The 20,249-nt window shown below is 45.1% G+C and overlaps 1 protein-coding gene across 1 annotated transcript in view; it reads left to right on the top strand.

Annotated features, from left to right (window-relative positions):
* The first annotated feature begins 2,915 nt into the window (after positions 1-2,915).
* Positions 2,916-20,249, top strand: part of MRS2 (magnesium transporter MRS2) — a 168,747-nt gene continuing 151,413 nt past the window's right edge. The window contains exons 1-2 of the mRNA XM_078687927.1: positions 2,916-3,160; positions 16,083-16,156. Coding sequence (XP_078544053.1) covers positions 2,995-3,160; positions 16,083-16,156 — 240 coding nt within the window. The 5' untranslated portion in view covers positions 2,916-2,994. The remainder of the gene's footprint in view (positions 3,161-16,082; positions 16,157-20,249) is intronic.

Below are 20,249 nucleotides of genomic sequence, written 5' to 3'. Positions count from 1 at the left end.
CTCTTGGAGTCTATCATAGATGTCCGCTTCTTCTTTGGAAAATGTTCTAATTGGGCATCGGCCCCCGGGACCCACCAGATGGAGGAGTAGCACCAGACATTTTCTTTCTCTTTGCTCACCGTTGGCTTTCAAGAAATTGTCCAATGCTTCCAGCCACCAGTGACGTTTGAGGCCCTGGATCCAATCGTCAATCCGCTCCGCTGGGGGCGATACTTCAAGGTGTGGATTGAAACATTGAGCTACGTCTCCTCCCGCCATGAGAGAAGAAGGTTCTGATCTGTCGTAGACGCGGGGCATTGTGCTGTACACTTTTCTTCGGGTTTCAGTTGCTTCTGCTTGTGTTTTAGCTTGAGCTTGATTGTTAGTTCTTCCTTCAGTGCACTCGTGTTTGGTCAACATTGCACCCTTGAATTTATTCATGGTTAGTGACAATGTTGGGTTTCACTTGCTTGTTGTGTGTGTTCATCGGCTACTACACACTTGCATTGGCTTGTGCTCGTTCCGTTGTAATTATTTATGCGTTGTCTTTGTTTATGTTTGCTTGTAGCTTCTGTTATTTTATGGACACGCGTTGCTTCATTACATTTGCCACTGCGCATTCGCTTGCGTTTCTCACTGTTCGCGTTTCCACCCGTGCTGACCTTTGTTTTGTCAACACTTGTTTGTTAAGTCACTCTTGTGGTTGTTCTTGCTTGTTAGTTGATTCACTCTCGTGTTAGCATGTGCTTATTCTGTTTGGTCGCCAAGACTTCTCACTGTTCGCGTTTCCACCCGTGCTGACCTTTGTTTTGTCAACACTTGTTTGTTAAGTCACTCTTGTGGTTGTTCTTGCTTGTTAGTTGATTCACTCTCGTGTTAGCATGTGCTTATTCTGTTTGGTCGCCAAGACTTGTTCATTGTTGTCCACGCGCCGTTATCCACGCTTATTTATTTGCCTTACCAACGCTTACTTCTTTGCATTTACCAGTGCTTGTTTACTTGTCTTCGTCAGTGTTTGGTTGGCCTTCGCCAACATACCAATGTTTGTTTATTTGCTCCTATCAATACTCGTTGGTTCTTCGCCAGTGCTTGGTTGGCCTTCGCCAACACTTGTTCAGCCTTCGCCACTGCTTGTTTGGTCTTCGCCAGCGCTTGTTTGGTCTTTGCCAATGCTTGTTTGGTTTTTGCCAATGCTTGTTTGGCCTTCACCAATGCCTGTTTTCTTCCTTTACCACGATTTGTCCAATGCTTGTTGATCTGCATGTATCAGTGCTTGCGTCTCTTTGCATGGATCAATGCTTGTTTCTTTGCATGTACCAATGCTTGTTTACTCTTCGCCAATACTTGTCTTTGCATGTACCAATGCTTATTTACTCTTCGCCAATACTTGTTTCCGTTTGTCCAATGCTTGTTGATTTGCATGTGTCAATGTTTGTTCACTTTTGCCAAAGCTTGTTCACTTTCTTGCTGTTGCCTGACTTCAAGATGGCCGCCTATTGACCACACAGGGTATGTCCTTAAAGCCTGCCTGACTCAAAGATGGCCGCCGTAGCTGTCTGCAGGCACTACTTTCTTTCACTGCATTCAGCCCTTTTTCTTCACCCAGGACTCACCGGCAGTCGTCTTCAGGAGCAGCACCCTCCAGATCTAGCTCCCTCTGGTCACCACTGCAGTCAGGTGAGGTTGGGGTGGGCTCCCGCCTCACTTTGCAGGGTCCTTCGGCGGCGGCGTGCCAAAACCCACGCATTCGGAGTGAGGTTTTTCCGACGCCGGGCTCCAGATTTACCGCGCTCAGCAGCGCTTGACAGTGGACCTTCGCAGGGGCAGTCCACACCAGGAGGCACTCTCTTTCGGCCACAGCAGGCCACAGCAGTCCTCAGGTGAGCTTGGGGTGGGCTCCCAGCTCACTGTTACAGTTCCCGCTCTCACTTACGCCGACAGCATGCCAAACCTCACGCATCGGGCGTGAGGTTTTCCGATGCCGGGATTCTTTGAGCTCCGTTCTGAGCTCAGCTTACGTTGCGTTCGTTGGCGCCTGCCAGCGGATCCTCCAAGGGCACTTCCTTGTACCTTGGGTACCTCTTCTTCACTGTGGGGTGCAGAGCAGAGTCGGGGTGGGCTCCCGGCCTCTGTTTCACTTGGGACACGCCAAATTACACGCATCAAGCGTGGGTCCCGTTTTTGGCGCGATGAAGCGTTTCTTTCCTGCCGACGCTCTGGCGCTCGTTTTTCAGTCCCTTCAGACCTCTGGCAATCCCCTGGCTCTGGGGAGAGGGTCACTCACTGCTGGCCTTTCTCCTTTAGACGGCAGCACGGCTCCACACAGCAGCGTTCTTCTTCCTTAGACACTGCACAGGACAGGGGGCTCTTGATAGGGTTCTGGGGCACTGGACATGCCTATCCCACCCTCGTCGCCAGTTGTAGCATCGTGCTACAAAGAAAACACAGACTCAGATTCTTAGTCTACTGGAGCTTTATTGCATGCTTCTGTTGCCTTCCCTGTCCCTACTCTAACTGCCTCTTTCCTGTGTCCGCTCCTCCTCTTCCTCTGCCCCCCTAGCTCCGCCCACTCCCAACTACTAGTGTGCTGACTTCACAACACCCCCCTCCCCCGCAGTACAGCGGGGGAATAACCACCGCAGCGAAGGTGGTAAAAAGTCTGAATGTGGCAATAAAAAACACAGTTTGTGCTGTGAAAAAAATATTTTTAAAATGCCCAGTTATTGTTTTTTTTAGGTTTATCTTTCATATAACAGCTATATGTTGGATGTTATGTACAGGTTTTAACACTAGTTTCAATTTGACTGCCTTTATACATTACACAACTGCTACTCTATCAAGATGGCCGCCTCGTTTGCATTAGTGGGAAGTTGCAGCTGATGAACACCGGCACTATGGTCCTTCTTCTATGTCTCATTTTAATCGCGTGACGATTATAGCTCCGGTTTGCCATCCTTTAGTGTAGTTTCTGAAGTGCTTGCCCTCTGTGGCACGCATAAACCCGGAGCGGCACTTATGGAGCTGACGCGATTACTTGGGCGAAGTTGCTGGCTCCGCTTGGGCGGTCGTGCTCCCCTACTTCCCAGGGGCTCCTGTCTGCGATGCTGCAGGCACCTGACAGCTGGACACGTTGCATCGGCTGCACTGAGCAGGGGGACGAACAGTCGCAAATTCTACTTGGGTGCGCTCAATGTTACTTTTGTTTCCTCTTAGATAAACATTGATGTCATTGTCTCACTAACAGTGAAAACACTTAAAAGTATACCAAAGCCCTGGAACTGTACACTTAGAAGACACATCACCGGCATGTGCCTATCTGTATCCACAGCCCTCGGTAATCCGGAAGTGATCGCACAAGTACAGCACGCTTTCACTTTGTATTACACATATGGGGTGTGGGGCTGAACCCCTGCGGTGACGAGTATTCTCATTAGCTTCAGTTTCTTTACCTCACCCTCATCGTTTTTGAATTCAGACTCCTGCGGTCATGAATGTATTATAGAAGTGACACGAAAGCAAAAGGGAACAAATAAAAAGTCTCTTTAGATTAATTATGGTTCAAAATTCGGTCTAGATTACTTATTGGTCAAATAGATGATCTTGAAATTAATGCTAATTACTGCTGTTGGAATATCGTAATGCTCCCTCAAGTTCTCTTAGGTGAAAAGGATTGTAATCTTTCGTTTAACTTTTATACCTATGTTACATGGGTGTGGAAATATAGTGTTACTAGTAATTTGGCACATCAGAGTCGCACGCACAGTCATCACTTTCACATTCAAATGTTTGCTGGGCTGTTAAAGCAAGGGTATGTATTTTTTTTAAGATTATGTACTGTTTCAGCGATAACCTATATTTTGTTAATGCTAAATTTATTCACAGGACTAGCAGTCCGTAGTTACCTCGTTGGCATTATTGTGTATGTTTCATGACAATAATCGGCATTATAAGAATAGTGCGTTTTCCAATGATGTTTGTAGGTTGTGTCCTTTGTATAAGTTGGGTGTGCTAGCTGTCATTCCCTTTGTTTGATTTTTTTACCACAGCAATTGGTGGTTATGGTGTTGAGAGAGGCTGAGTTACACAGTGCTGCGAATGTTCTCACCTAAAATATCCCCTGCAACACTGACCAATTTATATTGTGAAAGAAAAGGCTTGATCTGAAATAGAAACTTTACATGTCAAGAAGACAGGGTAATGACTCAATTCACTTGTGTTGCTTGAGTTCGACATCATTTAAAAAACAAAAGAAAAGGGGTGTTTGGCAAAGCAGTAACAGTTTGTTTAATTATACATTACTACCAGGAGAAAACGTAATGGCACGAGGTCTGAGGATTGTCTCAATTTACAAATGGGTATATGTCCTCCTTTTATACAAAATGCGAAAAGATTATATATGTTTATGGCGTACCAATACATGGTGAGGAATGTTGGCTGTTGCCTTTGGAGTCATACATTAATAGTCTATTGGTTACTACAGATGAGTCTCCACTTTGCGTGGATACAATGTGGCCAGTGGATAATATTTCAGGCATGGGGAGTGCTCGATCACTACGTGTACTAGGTCCTTATTGGCTATGTGTTCCGAACTCATGTGGCATCTGACTTTTTATAGTGTTTTTAGGAGCGTACGTGTACCCCCTCTGGACATGTGTGCTTTATTGGGGCAATCTCCCCTGACCATTTTAATGTTGCTGTGCCTATCTGTGAGATTGACCAAGTTTCCTGCCTGAGTAATTGCCTGCCAGCTATGCACCCTCCCACCTGTGATCTATCAATTAGTAACCCAGGGCATAGGTCTCAGAGCCTGCTTGACTACATATTTGCGAGTTGAGGTTGATGTGTAGGTCAAAATGGGCGATTCTATTAATAAGGCTGAAATTTCATTTTTATCAATGGACACATTGATTTCTATATTAACATCCCTCCTCTAGTTGATTTTTCAGCTACACTATCTACCTCATGCATTTGTACAGTTACTTTATTTGGGCCTGTTGATCCTTATGCTCACTTTTGGCTACAACTACCATCCTAATTACTTGCATTCTTCCCAGTTTGAGGACTCCATTTTTTCAGCAGGTGATCTCTAATTGTATAACCCAGCATATCAATAGCAACATAATGATAACTGGCAACAGTGATTTACATAACCGCATATCCATTGTGGGAGCCAGGAGAACTAGTTCGCAAACTACTCCTACTCAAGGGCACCTCCCTCTTCAAGCATGTTTCTCTGTAGATTGTGCAGTGCTTGAAAGGCAAGTGTCAGTGTTCAATTGTACATGTCATTCCCTGAGATGAACGTACTGCAGGCTGCTCTGATCTTGACATAGACCCCTCCCTCCATTGTGGTTATTAAGTCATACATAATGGTGCTGCTTTACCATGAGACTGATTGCTTGCATTTCTTCCTTGATAGAATTGAGAACAAGCTCAGTTCTGTTCATAATTTTGAGCATCTCCCACCAGGGGATTTATAGCCAGTGGGCATAAGCTTATGTCTGCAGGGTGAAGGAGGGTGTCAACCCCCTGCACCCAACTGTGCTTACTTTAACACTCTAAATTCTTCTGTAATTTATTTGAACTGTGCCCAGACAAAATAGTCAGAAGCTCTCTTTTCATGAGTTTGGTGCAGCAAGGTTATCTTTTCCTTTAACAGGTGCTGATAAAAGTCAGATAGGACATTTACAGGAATGACCATGGTCGGGGTGTGCAAGATAACCAGTGGGACACGGTCCCCTCCATCCAGGAACAAGCTGAGTGTAGGCATGCTCACCACATTGCCAGTTGTAATCCATCAGCATGGTGGTGCCCCATTGCATATCTGGAATATATTAATATCACTCTGTAGTTGGCATTTGTGCCCATCGGAAAAGTTCCTTTTCCTCTGAAACATAAGGAATACAGTGTAAGTGTCCATAAAATCAGAGGTTATCCTTTCCCTTCTAATCAAGTGTATCGAGCCACATCGGTGTCTCAAATTTCCTGACATGAGGTAGTCATACTTTCATAAAACACTCCCCCATGCAACCTATTCCCTTTATTAGCCCCAAGTTGGACGACCCTACATGGAATTCCATGTCGGGAGATCACTTGTTTAAGAAGACCGCCCCGGATACACTAAGAGCCCCTCTTGGTCCACAGATGGAAGCTGGAGGAAACACGTTTGTGCACTGAGTTGGGGGTTTTGCTACCTCCAAAAATCTTTTCTGGAAATCTCGGGCCATGTGATATCTTCCCCTATGGTGCCCTTCCTATGCATTCTGTCCAGCTCGGTTTAGATATCAGTGGATTCAGTGAGGATGTATGGTGCTGTAGGTTGGTGTTGTATCAGGTTATGTTTACAATAACCCTGTGTGTTTCTATCTTGTTGGGCTGGATCTTGGTTCTTATTCTGCATAGGAAGAGGTGAATAAGGCATTTTGCTTTCTCAGCGGCTACTTCTTGTGACAAGTAAAGCTTATCTGCTCCTACAGCTTGTGGGATCAGTGAGCAGACATAACATGACGTGTCTGATACTTGGGAGCCAACTGAGGTCACGTGTTGGTGCCATGTGACCTGCAAAAAGGCCCTGTGCAGTTCATGGGGGATGTTTGGTGTAATTGTAGGTAACATACAAGAGGTCTCTATGCAGGCGCTGTAGTTCCCTTTTAGTGACACTCCATTGACTTGGCATTTCCTCTGTAGTACTCAAGTGTAGGACTACCCTTAGTAAGCAGATCATACATAGCCATATAAATATACATAACTTTTGTTGCAACACTGCAGTTCTGGGTTTGGGTCTTCTGGGAGTCGTTTGTGTTTAATTCAGCTAGTTAGCTACGCTCTGTTATTAATGGTTTTGGAGAATCTGTATTTCATCCCAGGGTTGATCCCATAAACCGAACAGTTGCGATCTGGTGAGGTATTGAAAGGTGACCCCTGTTGAATAAGCATTTCCATGATTAGTGGAGTATGGGTGATTACTATAATAGTATTCACAAACAGATCTTATTTTTATAAGCCGTTGAGCCCCACTCCTAATCCTACTGGGTGGTTTCGGTATTCTCTGACAATTCGGTTTTGGGTGGTCTGATCAGTGTTGGGTATGTTTGTGAAGTGGTCTCATGAGTACAGGGAGGGATCGAATTGTGGCTTTAGCAGGAATTCTTATTTATTTATTATTATTTTATATTTTATAGAGCGCCTGGTGACCCGAGGGCATCCCCGCGCTATAGAGTTGTGAGATCCAGGAGAAGGGATACCGGGGGGAACTATTTAGGGAAAAGGAAGGTTTTAAGTTTTTTACGGAAGAGGGGGAGACAGGGTTCAAGACGCAGATTGCGAGGGAGAGCGTTCCATTTTAAGGAGGCATTGACCGAGAAGCGGCGGCCACCGGTGCGCGACTTCTTGAATTTAGGAACTATGGCCAGATGTTCGCTGTCAGAGCGAAGGTTTCTGGGGGCTTTGTAGGGGATGACCAGGTCTTTAAGGGCGGCAGGGCCAGCCCCGTTAATAAGTTTATGCGTGGTGCACAGGGCCTTGAACTCTACTCGCTGGCGCACAGGAAGCCAGTGCAGAGCTTTGAGGGCCGGTTTGGTCGAGGCTCTGGGAGGGAGGTTCAAAATGAGCCTCGCCGCAGCGTTTTGTGCACGTTGGAGCTTGGCCAGGGTGAATTCAGGGGCTCCGAGGTACGCGGCGTTCCCATAGTCAAGCCGAGCTGATATAAGCCCTTGAACCAATATTTTCCTGGATAGGGGGGGAAGGAGCGGGAGAATCTTACGAATTGACCGCAGAAGGCCAAAGCATGTTCCAGCGGTCTTGGCTGCCTGGGTCTTCATGGAGAGGTCCTGCTCCAGCCAGAATCCTAGTGTTTTAATTTCTTTCTTAGGCGTGGGGATATTCCCGAAGGCATCCGGCCAAACTGATGGAGGGATGGAAGACCATTTGTTGCCCAGGAGCATGATTTCGGTTTTTGCACCGTTCAGCTTCAGGGAAGATTCGCACATCCAGGTGTGGATATCCTGCAAGCAATTCAGTAGATTATCTGGGTGCTTGTCAAGGTGCGAAAGAGAAACGACAAGTTGCGTGTCGTCAGCATAGTTTACTATTTTTATCCCGTAAGGGGTCACAACATCTTCCAAGGGGGCCATGTAAACATTAAACAGGGTGGGACTAAGCGATGACCCCTGGGGCACTCCACATGTGAGAGGGAAGGGGTCTGAGCGAGAATTGCCGTCCCACACCTGAAATGAACGACCGTAAAGGAAGGAATCGATCCATGCATATGCGGTTCCCACAATTCCTGCCCTGGCCAGGCGATGAAGGAGGACACGGTGATCCACCGTATCAAAGGCGGCACTGAGATCCAGGAGGATCACTGCCACTGATCCTCCTGAATCCAGGATGCATCTTGCCTCCTCGATGACGGAGAGGAGGGCAGTGTCCGTGCCCTGGCCCGGCCGGAATCCTGTTTGAGACTGACGCAGAATTTTGTTAGTCTCAAGGAATTGGGAAAGTTGCACGTTAGCTAATTTCTCAGCCATCTTGCTGATACAGGGAAGGAGCGAAATGGGTCTATAATTGGCCATGTCGTCCGGGTTCAATTGAGGTTTTTTCAACAGGGCCTTGACGACAGCGCTCTTCCAGTTGGGAGGGACTGAGCCTTGGTAAAGAGTGGTGTTAATGAGATCCCTGATGATGGGGGTTATGCTGGGCGACACAGTTTTTAAGAGTCTGACAGGGGCCGGGTCAATTCTATTTGTGTCACTGGTTTTACCAAAGGTGCCTCGCCTAGTGTGTGCATAAGAGAGCTGTTGCTGTGTGGCCCCTTCCCAAGACTATTTTCCTGCTGGAGGCTGGCTATCCGTTTCTGATATTTTCCCCAGTTATCTTGCTGTGAGTTGTGTTTTTCAGTCCTTATATGACCGCTATATGTGCTTGGAAATGTGTTGCCGTATGGTTTTGCTCCTGCTTGCCACATGCCTGGTGAACATGTGTTTATGGTTGTGCATCTCCCTATTCTCGGCACGTGTTGCGCAGCGTTTCTGACCCTTGTGGCCTGAGATACCTGGCTTTGGCTGATCTCTACCCTGCCTTTTTATCTGGATTCTTCTTTATAGGCTAGTTTTGGGTGTTTATTTTCCTTTTTTTTTTTGGGCGTTTCCTTGAGCCGTATCATTCATTGTTTCCCTCACCTCACGGGGAGAGGGCCAGAGGCTGCTCTTTGGTTTCTCCTTGCCTCTAGCGCCCTGTAGGGTCAGCAATTATCGCTGACTGTTTCCTGAGCGGTGCATGCAAGGTTGGGGCATCGTTCGTGGACTATGCTTGGAATGGCATTGAGCCTGGAGGGGGAGCACCTGGTGCCCTGCATTCAGTCTGGAGCAGGAGTAGAGTCTCGGAAGCATCCGTTACTGGCACCCCCATTTCTCTCTGATTGCACCCCACTTTCTGTCAGCGTTTCTGGTGAGCCCGCTGTCCCTAGCTTTTGTCTGGGGTCTCTTGAGCTCTTCAGACTAGATACAGTAGTTAATTGCCTTACGCAATTGGTGCTCATCTTGTCGATCTCTGGGAGAGTGAATGGTTTGGGAAACCCCACTTGGAATCTTGAACTTCAAGTTGAGGTAGAGTGACCAGATTTCACAAAAATCTGGATACCTCACATGAATAGAAGTAGTAGTACAAGTTCACATCGCAGAGGGGCAAAGAACGACTTGAAAGACAGCGCTTCACCTACGGAGCTAGCAAAGACCCTGAGAAGCTAAGGGTCCTATATTAAATCCAACTATTACACAAATTATCAGGGGTGCTAATCAAACTGATTACTGAAAAGAATGGCACCTATTCCTGCACCAAAACTCATAGAAACTAGCTCAGTGGAGCCTCTGCAAAAACCTGGGGAATTATGCTAGTATAGATAACCAAAAAACTTGGACTGTCTGGGGGCTGTGGAGTTTTCGGGTTTTACCATCCCAGGTGCAAGAAGAACATAGTTCCTGTAATCGCGGATGGTCTCATTCATAACTGAAAGGGAGGCCTCCATGATTTTATGGCTTCTGGTGTATTTGGGGGACACTGTTGAGACTGAACGCCATTCAGTTCTTGAGCAGGAGCTGGTAGATAAAGGTGATGGGGTGGTGCCCTGCCCATTTCCTGGGTGTCTGGGAAAGGCCACGTAATTCTGACACATTAAAAAACATCCAATTCAATATGTATGTCCTACTATTTTCACAGTCTTATCTGACCATCTCTTGATGGATCATGCAACTAGGCACCTTTGGTAGGTGAAGTGTGCAGGTGTGAATCCTCACGTATTTTACGCCGACGTTTGCCGTGAACTGCCCTGGGGCTAGGTGCCTCACACATAGGGTAGAGTTCCGGCATAGAGTGGAGCTTGTGATCTCCCTGGAGAAGGAAACTTGGTTTCATTAGGCTACAGCCCTTTCCGAGGCTGCACCTAAGTCAATCACGATAACTGCATCTGCAACGTCCTGACATTGTTCACAATGGGCTTCTTGTACTGTTACAAACTGAAAGCATGCAAAGAGCATCAGGAAAGGCTCTAGTGCACTTCATCTTCTTCCCTCCTGCCTTCAAGCAATGGGACTGTGAGCCCAGCAGCGAGGAGCAAAAATCTTGTGAGAACCCCCGTCGAGAACTTTTTCTGTTCTAAGCCCAGGTGACCACCACATACATGTACGTGTTACACTTGCATACATTGACCTTCCAGTATTTTAAAGCAAAGGGGATACCCGAGAACTGTTTTTTGAGCATGCTCCAAATAGAAAGTCAAAGACAGCCAGCACATTCATAATCAGCGGTCAGTGTTCATGGTACACACTTTTTGTGTTAGGCCATTAATGGTCTGTTGTTTCTGCAGAGCCTACAACAACTTGTGAACATGTTCTGCATCACTTCACACTTTTTAAATGCAAGAGTTTCACAGTTTGTAAGGGTACTCACTGAGTGACCATACTCCCCATTGAAAGCATGAATGGCTGAGTGGGCCATGCTGAGTAAGGACTGATGACCAGTATGTTATAGCCAAGTTTCAGCAAAAACCACTTAACTCACTTAGCTACCTTCCTATGTTGTGTAATTACAATGATATCCTCTTTTCTCATTGTCCCTTCACATTTTCCGTGCAGTGCCAGGATGGGGCACTCCATAACCCTCTTACGGTATTTTCTTCTTTCTTGCACTGTCTGTGACATTCCCTTCCATAGTGCCTCTATCGTAATCTGTACCTATAGGGCAACCAGGCAGTGCCTGAAGTGCTGCTCCGGCAGGTCAGTGTGGACAGTCCACTTATAAGTTCGTGCCTGGGCCTATTTTCTTTATCAGTCTGATCCTGATTCTGTACCCAGCAGCACCAGGCATCTCTGCTGCTTTCTCCTCTCCTCTTTCTATTATTTGAGCGGCTCTCTGTGTTCTCCTTACATACCCACTTTCCCAGAGACTTAGAGGAAATGAAAATAAAACTGGAGAGGGAGGGGTGGCCACATTGAGAACAAAACACTGAACATTTTGTAATGAGGACGGAGGCACAGGAACGTGCCATGTGGGATTTTCAGCTGTCAGGGTAGTCCCATTAAAAGGAGCTGTTCTGGTCACTAACCTGAAAGGAAGCACATGCAAAGCGAAAATTCACAGTGAGCGTATTTCCCAACCCTGAACCTAGTAGCTATCAGAAAACGTATTTCAAATCCTTGTAGATGAAGAGGAAATTTAAAAAATCCACCTAGCAATGTAACCATGCTGGTGGCTACACGGATCACCCTGTGTCGAGATCAGCCCTGGAGAGAGGAGAGTCAGACCACCTTCCTTTTGCCAGTGCCACCATTTCCTGCCTCGCACCTCATAACTTGTTGCTGTAAAAGTATGTGTGCCACACTCCTGCCCGTCCCTCCAGTTCAGGTGTATATTTAACTTCTCTCAGGGTATATGTCATCCCACTGTCGACACTACTGTTTAACCTTTCCTAGGTATCCCACATCTCTCCTCTCTGTTTATCCCTCTTCTCTTTGCCCTGTCGCGATCCCCTCTCTCATCTGGATAAACAGGAAAAATGTACAGGGAATGTAAATTTACTGTAGAGCATTGGCGCTGCAATGGGCCCTACAACAAGCTAAGAAACTTGATCCATCTACCTCCCCTTACACATCGTTAAACATGATCATAATTGGGGATCAGTGGCCCTTTAAACTTCTCAGTATTGATACCACTGCTCCTGATTCACTAATGCTGCACAGGGAAATATACACATATTATATATCCTATACAATGGCAGCCACATTAATAATACTTCTTTATACTTCTCTATCCACCCTGTCTCTCACGTAGGACCCCACGCCCTTTCGTTTTCCCTGTAATTTGCTCTCCCTTTTTGCCTTCCCTGTTTCCCAATATGCCTCTCAACCCTCCTACAAGTCTCGGTATACTGAAGGAATGTGAAAAAATCACAGTGAATGTGAATATTACTGCATGGGATAAATGATTTCTATGAAAGTTGGGAGTCTTTCACTACATTTGTATTTTATAAGAGACAAATGCTTATTTTACTGCTGTCATGCTGTACGTATCCTCTGGAGGAGGGAAACCTGCAATACTGCTATGTTCCTATTTTGTGAGGGAGTGACACTTCCATCGTTGCTGTCAAAACATTCACTACTACTGACAATATCTATAGCCTGTGATAGAACCATGCCCAGAACATTTAGGCCTAAACTAAATTCAATTTTCATCTCTCAATACCAATGGCACATTTGGCATCTCTGGACTCTTCGTGCCACACCAGTGATATATTGAACAAACTGGCAACATATCTTACTAGCACCCCTAGACAGCTTGACCTGCTGGCACATTGAGAATAAGAGAATCTGCCATGCATGGTGGGATTCTTTGTTTCTACAGGGCGCACAACCACTTCCAAAAGTGGGGAGAGCCCAAGCGCTCGTGAATGGTGTCTGTACAGTTGTTTGTCACACTATCAAATGGCAAAATAGTGTCCTGCCATAATATGTCCACAGTAGTAACTACCACAGTATTGTGAAAGTTACTGTGGTGAGATATCGTCCGCAACCATGGGCAGGGACAGTTTTTCTTGACAAGAAAGGAAATATTTGAAATCTAAGAACATTCATTAACTTATCATACAAACATAAGGATGCCCAATGGGTCACTCCTATATCTATGGGTAAGGCATAGGGTGAAGTAGAACTACACATCAGCAGCCTTTGCAAAAAGGCTGTTTTGTTCAGCTGAGGAGTGCAGCAATGCGGATGACTGCTGGAGAGCAGCCTGCTCTCGCTCGATAAAGAATGAGGTAGGAGATAGACAAGCTGTTATGGTCATTTGCTAAGCACTAAACTCAAACACGTGGTCATTTGAATGAATAACAGTAACTTGCTGAAACAATTTTACGACTGTATCATAAATGCAGAAGACAGGCTGTGCGCTACTAAAGAAAACTGCTTTTTGTGAGAACCAAGGAGCAAATGCACCTTCAGGCTTTTTCTTCCGTGCTCTTCCCAACACACGCAAGCCTCTACTTGACTGAATAGGTCAGTAGCTGGTAAGTCAAGGATGTCTAAGATGGCACGACATTAAAATCAATAAACGTGTCAAGACCATGTGCAAGCCAACACAACAACCAAAAATGTACCACTTTTAGAAGAATAAATCAGATGATGGTATTTTAGAGACAGTGAATACATTCTCACTAAAAAAAAGAAATATTGGGAAAAAATTACTTTTAGCCCATGCATAATTCTATATGTAATGAACAAAAGCGGGAAAACAAAATAAAAGCAAACAGCAATCCGCTTGCCCAATTTACAGCTCTTTTACCTAATGTTTGTGGCAAGCAGTTAACCTCATCTTTTAAAATTGTCATGAAACAGGAAAGCTGTCAGCCCTCAGGGGTGTTATTGACGCATAGGAAGCTAAAATGTCAGACTTAAAGGCCAGTCCAGTTCTAGATCATGCACTCTGCATGAAACATGGTACCTTAAATAAGATATGTAGCTTTATCTACAGCCAACGAAGGGTAGGGGGTGTTGGAGCTGCTGATATATGGACATATTTGTGGGAAATACAGGCCATGTATTGTCATGTCATGTCCTGCAGTTCTTAGCGGCCTCTCTAAAAAGACTTCCAGAATCCCAAGGTGAACTGCAATGCTGTAATACAGAAGGCGAGACGGTCAGTCCTCCATTGATTGTGGCTTCCTTCTCATGGAAACGATTGGCAGGATCTTTTTGATTGCCTAAAGCAGCATGAAGCAGGAGGACCAAACTTTCCTCTTTTGGATGCTAATGTCCAAATATTGACCAAACCAAATGCTCAGATGTTTGACTTTGGGCACCACGGTGGGAAGATTTTTTAGCACATTGTGAAGCAGCCTCTCTGTCCTAATCTACTACTCTCCTCCAGTTTTTAAAATATCAGTCTTGTCTCTATTTAGCTTAAAATAGTTGTTCCTTGCCGTCCAGTCACGGATGGCTCTGGGGTACTGTCCTAGACATCTGATATTGCCTCAGACCTGATGGTTGAAGCTCAGCAGGAGCTGTGTTGGTCATCTGCATCGGAGATCATTTAAATCAAAATGACCAAATAATTCTCCCCAAGGCATATGCTGATATTAAGTAGAATCAGAAATAATGCAGATCCCTGCAGCACATCATTGCAGGTTGTTACAAATAAAGGGTATAACCTAAATAAGCCACTGGGACCTGGCCCAGTCAACCAATGAATTACCAATTAAATAGCCATTTTTAGTGATACAAGGGCACAGTGAAAAAGCACTGTTGACCCAACTGGCACACGAGTTTAAACTAATCTGTAAACCCTTGAAGCTAATTTTGGCCCTGTATATATACACATGGATTGAGCGTATCAAGGATAGAGCCAAAGCCTATTAAGTACCATCATTCTGCTCTCTGCGCTAGGAGTTTACCAGACAAACATAATTTTGACTACCCAGTAAAGGGTGGCCCACGGTGCCCCATAGACAGTCCTGAGGAAGACCCCCGTGTAAGGACCAAAGCAACCTACGTTAAAGCGGGGTGAAAACGTCAACTTTTGTTACATGTTGTTGCCAGTTTAGTCAACAGTGCTTTTTCACTGTGCCCTTGTATCACAAAAAATGGCTATTTCATTGTTAATAATTCATTGGTTGGCTGGATAAGCCTCCCCCTTTGTACATAGCTTTGTGATGCTTATGAATGTCCCTACCTTTCCTTTCACTTCCAACGCTCACCTGATACACACAACCTTCCCCTCTTCTCCATTTTTCGAATGGGGCACTATTGTTGAAAATAATCTCCAGATATTTTGTTGGCTTGCTAACATCTTCGGATGTTTGATATGATTAAATAATATTGAACATGGATCCCTAAGTGTATGCAAATTTATACCTGTTGGTTTTCAATTGTGTGTTCGTAGAAGTTGTTCTGCTGGGACCACTTCTGTTTATTGTACTGCATCACTGAAGGTAGACTGCTTTGTTGGGTGGAAAGAGGCAAAATACACTTTGTGCATTCTCTTATTCAATAATGAGCTAAACTCACCAAGCGCGGGTCCACTTAGACAAATTATGCCTCAACCTTATTAACCACAAATAAGAGATCTTCTACTAACCTAACTTAAATGCGATGTTTCACTTATTAATTGTAATGCGATTTAAACTATAAGATTCTTTCATTTCTAGATAACTCACTTAAATATCCAATCTTCCAATCCATTTTTTTCTGACTCTTTCAAAGTCTCCTTAGCCTTTTTGCACTCTGAAAATGGGTGTTATGATGAAGGTTAAATCTCCAAATGGTAGATTGGTGGCAACCTCATCTTCACCTGATATAGCTAGTTTTACCGTATTTTTGTTCTATAAAATGTCCCCTTTAAACTCACTCAGGAGCATTATCCAGCGGTGCAGACACTTCCAAGAACTTTATGAAGAGAGACTATTGATGGAGGTTTCAACTGAAGGAAGAAAAAAATCATTTTAAATGTTATTACTAAAAAGGATAACAACATTTACCCCTAATTTAGATAAGAGCTTTGTGGCACTAAAGGCGATCTTTAAATAAAAGCTTCCAACAACTGTTTTGAATTTAATTTTGCAGGGAAATTGTATCGACACCTGACCACAGACACGTCTCAAGCAACATTATCAAGCGTGGCCCCAGTGTTTGCTGTGGTGAGTACAGACCCCTTGATCCCCTTAATCCAAAAATGAAGGACAGTGTTTTAATTAAAGACTTTGAAAAAAAGGAATGGCCTGCAGACTCGTAGGGTGTGCATTATTGCAATCTTAGGATTTCGGATGTAAAAAAACATTACTTGGTAAATTCCGCGTGGTTCTGAATTAACTCAATCAAGTGGGTAGTCGCAGTGGCCCTATTGTGTGCAAGGGTTTAAGTACATAAAAGTAAGAATTTCTTCATTATGTATTGGCATTTAATGGTTAAACTGTAAAGGGTTTCAGCTCATATTATATCTCACTGTCCCCCTTACACGACTATGTATATCTTTCGTCCAGAAATACGTACAAGAGCAAAATCAGACCTGCTGCATTTCCCGGTGCCTATTTGGCTACGAACTTGTGTACCACTGGAAATGTGTGACTGTCACAGATTTTCAGAAGTGCTACTGGAGTTGCTTGTGAATTCAGAGAAAGTCAGAAATTTGGTGCTAATTCAGGAGTTACCAATATGGGTTAAATTTCCGTACATCTAGATAGCCTTTTTGGCAATGAGCCCCATAGTATATTCTGTCATTTAGTGTGATAGCGTTGGAACGTATTTATTTAAAAAAAAAAAAAAAATTTATTCGTTTTATGTCAGCAGATAGTTATACATAAAATAAAATAATTAATAAACAACAACAAAGGAAAAAAGAATAAGGAACAATATATAGATACAAGTACAAATACAAATCCGGCAGAACAATCATTCGTTTCTCTTATCTTCGAGCAACGATAAGAAAGGAAGGAAAAAAAAAAATACAGAATAATGTGTAAACAAAACGGCAATGTTGTAAGCATTGATTTCTGGGGAAGTTATCTATAGTTAGGGAGAGCTGTCATATCCAATTAGCAATAGGAGCCCAAAGTTTTTGACCAGCCATCTTTCTTATCCGACCTTTCCGTTTATACACTGCATTCTCTAATTGATAAATGGATAATAATTTTGTCTGCCAATGATTGAAAGCTGGAGGATCAGCATCTAGCCACTGGGAGGTTATACGAAACCGAAATGCAGACATGCTGATAAATGAATGAATAAAGAATGAATGAATGAAGCCAGATTTATATAGCGCAACTTAACCCCAAAGGGCGTCAAGGCGCCTAGCCAAAAAAAAAAGTGGGGTCAAAGAGCAAGATTAATGGTAGGCCTTAGTGAAACACCACGTTTTTAGAGCTTTCTTGAAAAGAGCCATAGTAGGTTGAATTTTGATCTCAGAGGGAAGGGCGTTCCACAGTTTAGGGGCCACAGATGAAAAAGCTCTTCCACCCCATCTGACTGTTTGTCCGAGGGACGGAGAGGAGATTCTTATTAGCAGAACGTAGGTTTCTGCTAGGGGTATAGGGACTCAGAAGGGAGCTTATGGCTTCAGAGCTGCCTCCGGATAAAGCACTGAAAACTAGGCATAGGATTTTAAAGGAGACTCTGGACTGGATCGGAAGCCAGTGAAGACTCTTCCTAGCAAGAGTAGCAGACGCGGTGCTAGGAACGTCCAGAACAAATCTGGCAGCCGCGTTCTGGATAGTCTGGAGGCGTTGGATAAGGCCCTTATTGATGTCTGCATATAGGGCGTTCCAATAATCCAGCTGTGATGTAACTAAGGCAACCATAGTCTGTTTGCGGGCTTGAGGGGAGAGATAATGGGCGATTTTTCTAAGCACCTTAATAACTCCCCAACAGGTAGAGACCGTTCTATTGACCTGTTGTGTCATGTCCAATGAAGTGTCGAAAATCACGCCAAGATTCCGAGCGGAATTTGACGGTACGGGACAGGCTCCAAGAGATGGAGGCCACCATTCATTGGACCATATGTTTTGATCTTTACCGAAGATCAAGACCTCGGTTTTCTCTCCATTCAGCTTCAGAGCGTTTGAAATCATCCAATCGGAGACTGCCTGCATGCAGTTCCTGAAGCTGAGCGTGGAGGTACTCACCGAGTGGGAGAGGGACACCATGATCTGGGTGTCATCGGCGTATGACACCACCTCCATCCCCTGAGCTCTTACTAGCCTAGCAAGTGGGGCCACATAAATGTTAAAGAGGGGCGGACTCGGGGCCGACCCCTGTGGAACCCCACATTGCACAGGCTTAGCAGGGGAGAGGAACTCTCCTAGCTTGACCCTCTGCTCTCTATGGTCAAGGAAAGAGGACAAAAGGCTCAACGCTGGGCCCTCCACCCCTATCTCCCTCAGACGAGCAGTTAGAGTTGAGGGAGATAGGGTATCAAAGGCAACGGTCAGGTCGAGGAGGACCAGAAGAGTGGTCTGGCCTCGATCGACCCTTGATCGTATATTGTCTGTCACTACTGTGAGCACCGACTCAGTGCTGTGGAATTTTCGAAAGCCATGTTGAGACTGGTCAAGGAACCCAGAGGCAACAAGGAAAGCAGTCAGATGCTGATTGATGTGTGATTCCAACATTTTAGCTGGAGCAGGCAATAAAGAAATTGCCCGGAAATTTTTAAGGGTTTCCGGATCCAAAGTGGGCTTTTTAAGTAATGGCTTTACTATGGCCCGTTTCCAGGATGCAGGGAAAAGGCCCTGAGTCATAGCCTGGGTCATTACCTCAAGAAGAGGGGGCAGCAGGATTTCCCTGCAAACTTTCAGAACCTTCAGAGGGCAAGGGTCCATTGGTGAACCTGATTTTGTCCTGTTTAACAGAGAGTCTAGTTGGTCGAGAGTAAGGAGCGGGAAGTTGGTCAGAGTCTTTGAGGGATCTTTAGCCCAAGACTCTAAGACCGGTTCAGGCGGGAGAGGACGGGAGCACATTAGATCTCTCTGTGCTTCCAGAGTGAGAGAGATATCGGCGATCTTAGCACGAAAGAACTGTGCGATCTTGTCGCACAGCTCTTGGGTACCTATAATGGGATCAGGAGTTTGCAGAGAACACAAGGAATCCACAATCTTAAATAATTCCCTAGAGGACGTGAGGGACGATGTGAGCCTGGAGAAGTAGTCCTGCTTTTCTTTGATGACCTTAGTCTTATATTCTCCAAGTAAAAGCTTGTGTGTTTCTCTATCTATGGGGTTCCAAGTTTTCCGCCATTGCCTCTCCTGCCTCCTACATCCCTGCCTCAACAGTCTAAGATGCTCCGTGAACCAGGGGGCAGAAGGTTTCCGCCTAGCTGAATAGCGCAGAGAGGCAGGAGCTAACAGATCTACCTCTTTGGAGATAGAATTGGCAAGGTCCAGTGCAGCATCGCTGGAATCCTTCAAGGGGGAGATAAAAGTCTGCGCTATAAAGGGGGCAAGAGAGTCATTGGTGATGCCCTTATAGTTCCGCTTAAATATTTTGTTAGTAGAACCATGTTGAGGTAAAAAAGAGGGAAGGGTTTTAAGTTCTAAGGGAACCGCCAGATGGTCTGACCAGACCAGGGGAATAGGGGGGCCTACGGAGAGTCTGGGGTCATTAGAGAACACCCCATCAAGGATGTTGCCAGCCAGGTGGGTAGGACTATTAACCAGCTGATGCGGCCAGGGGGTCCACCAAGGAGAGAGTGTCCTTAGAGCAAAGATCATCTAGATGAAAATTTAAATCCCCCAGAATCGTAAGGTGGGGTTTGCCAAAGTAGGGTTCCAAGATTTTAAGTAGATTAAGGCTAAAGCAGGATCTAGGGACAGGGGGGTCTGTATATGAGGAGACTGGTGAAGGACACTGAGGGAGAGGAAGAAATAGCAAAGTGAATAGCCTGGAAGAGGTCTGAAGGCGCAGAGAGAGTTTTAATACGACAAACAGAGGAGACTTTAAACAGGATTGCCAGCCCACCACCCCTGCGTCCTAGTCTGTCCAGTCCGTGTAGTGCATAGCCCTCAGGGATAGCATACAAGAGCTCGGGACCATACGAATCAGACGCCCAAGTTTCGGTGATGAAAACCCATGAAGGGCTTCTGTCAGTAACAAACTCATGGAATGCAGTATTATTTTTAATTAGTGACCTGGCATTGAAAAGAAAGCCCCTTTCCGAACTGTAGGTTGGCATAGAGGGGGTATTAGATGATGACTGCATTATAGGGGGATGAAGGGAACAGGACTCGTTGTTGCGGGTAT

The sequence above is a fragment of the Lissotriton helveticus genome, chromosome 4_1 (genome assembly GCF_964261635.1).
Source record: "Lissotriton helveticus chromosome 4_1, aLisHel1.1, whole genome shotgun sequence".
NCBI classification, from domain to species: domain Eukaryota; kingdom Metazoa; phylum Chordata; class Amphibia; order Caudata; family Salamandridae; genus Lissotriton; species Lissotriton helveticus.
Note: the sequence above shows the minus strand (reverse complement) of the source record. Positions and strands in the feature narration are given on the sequence as shown.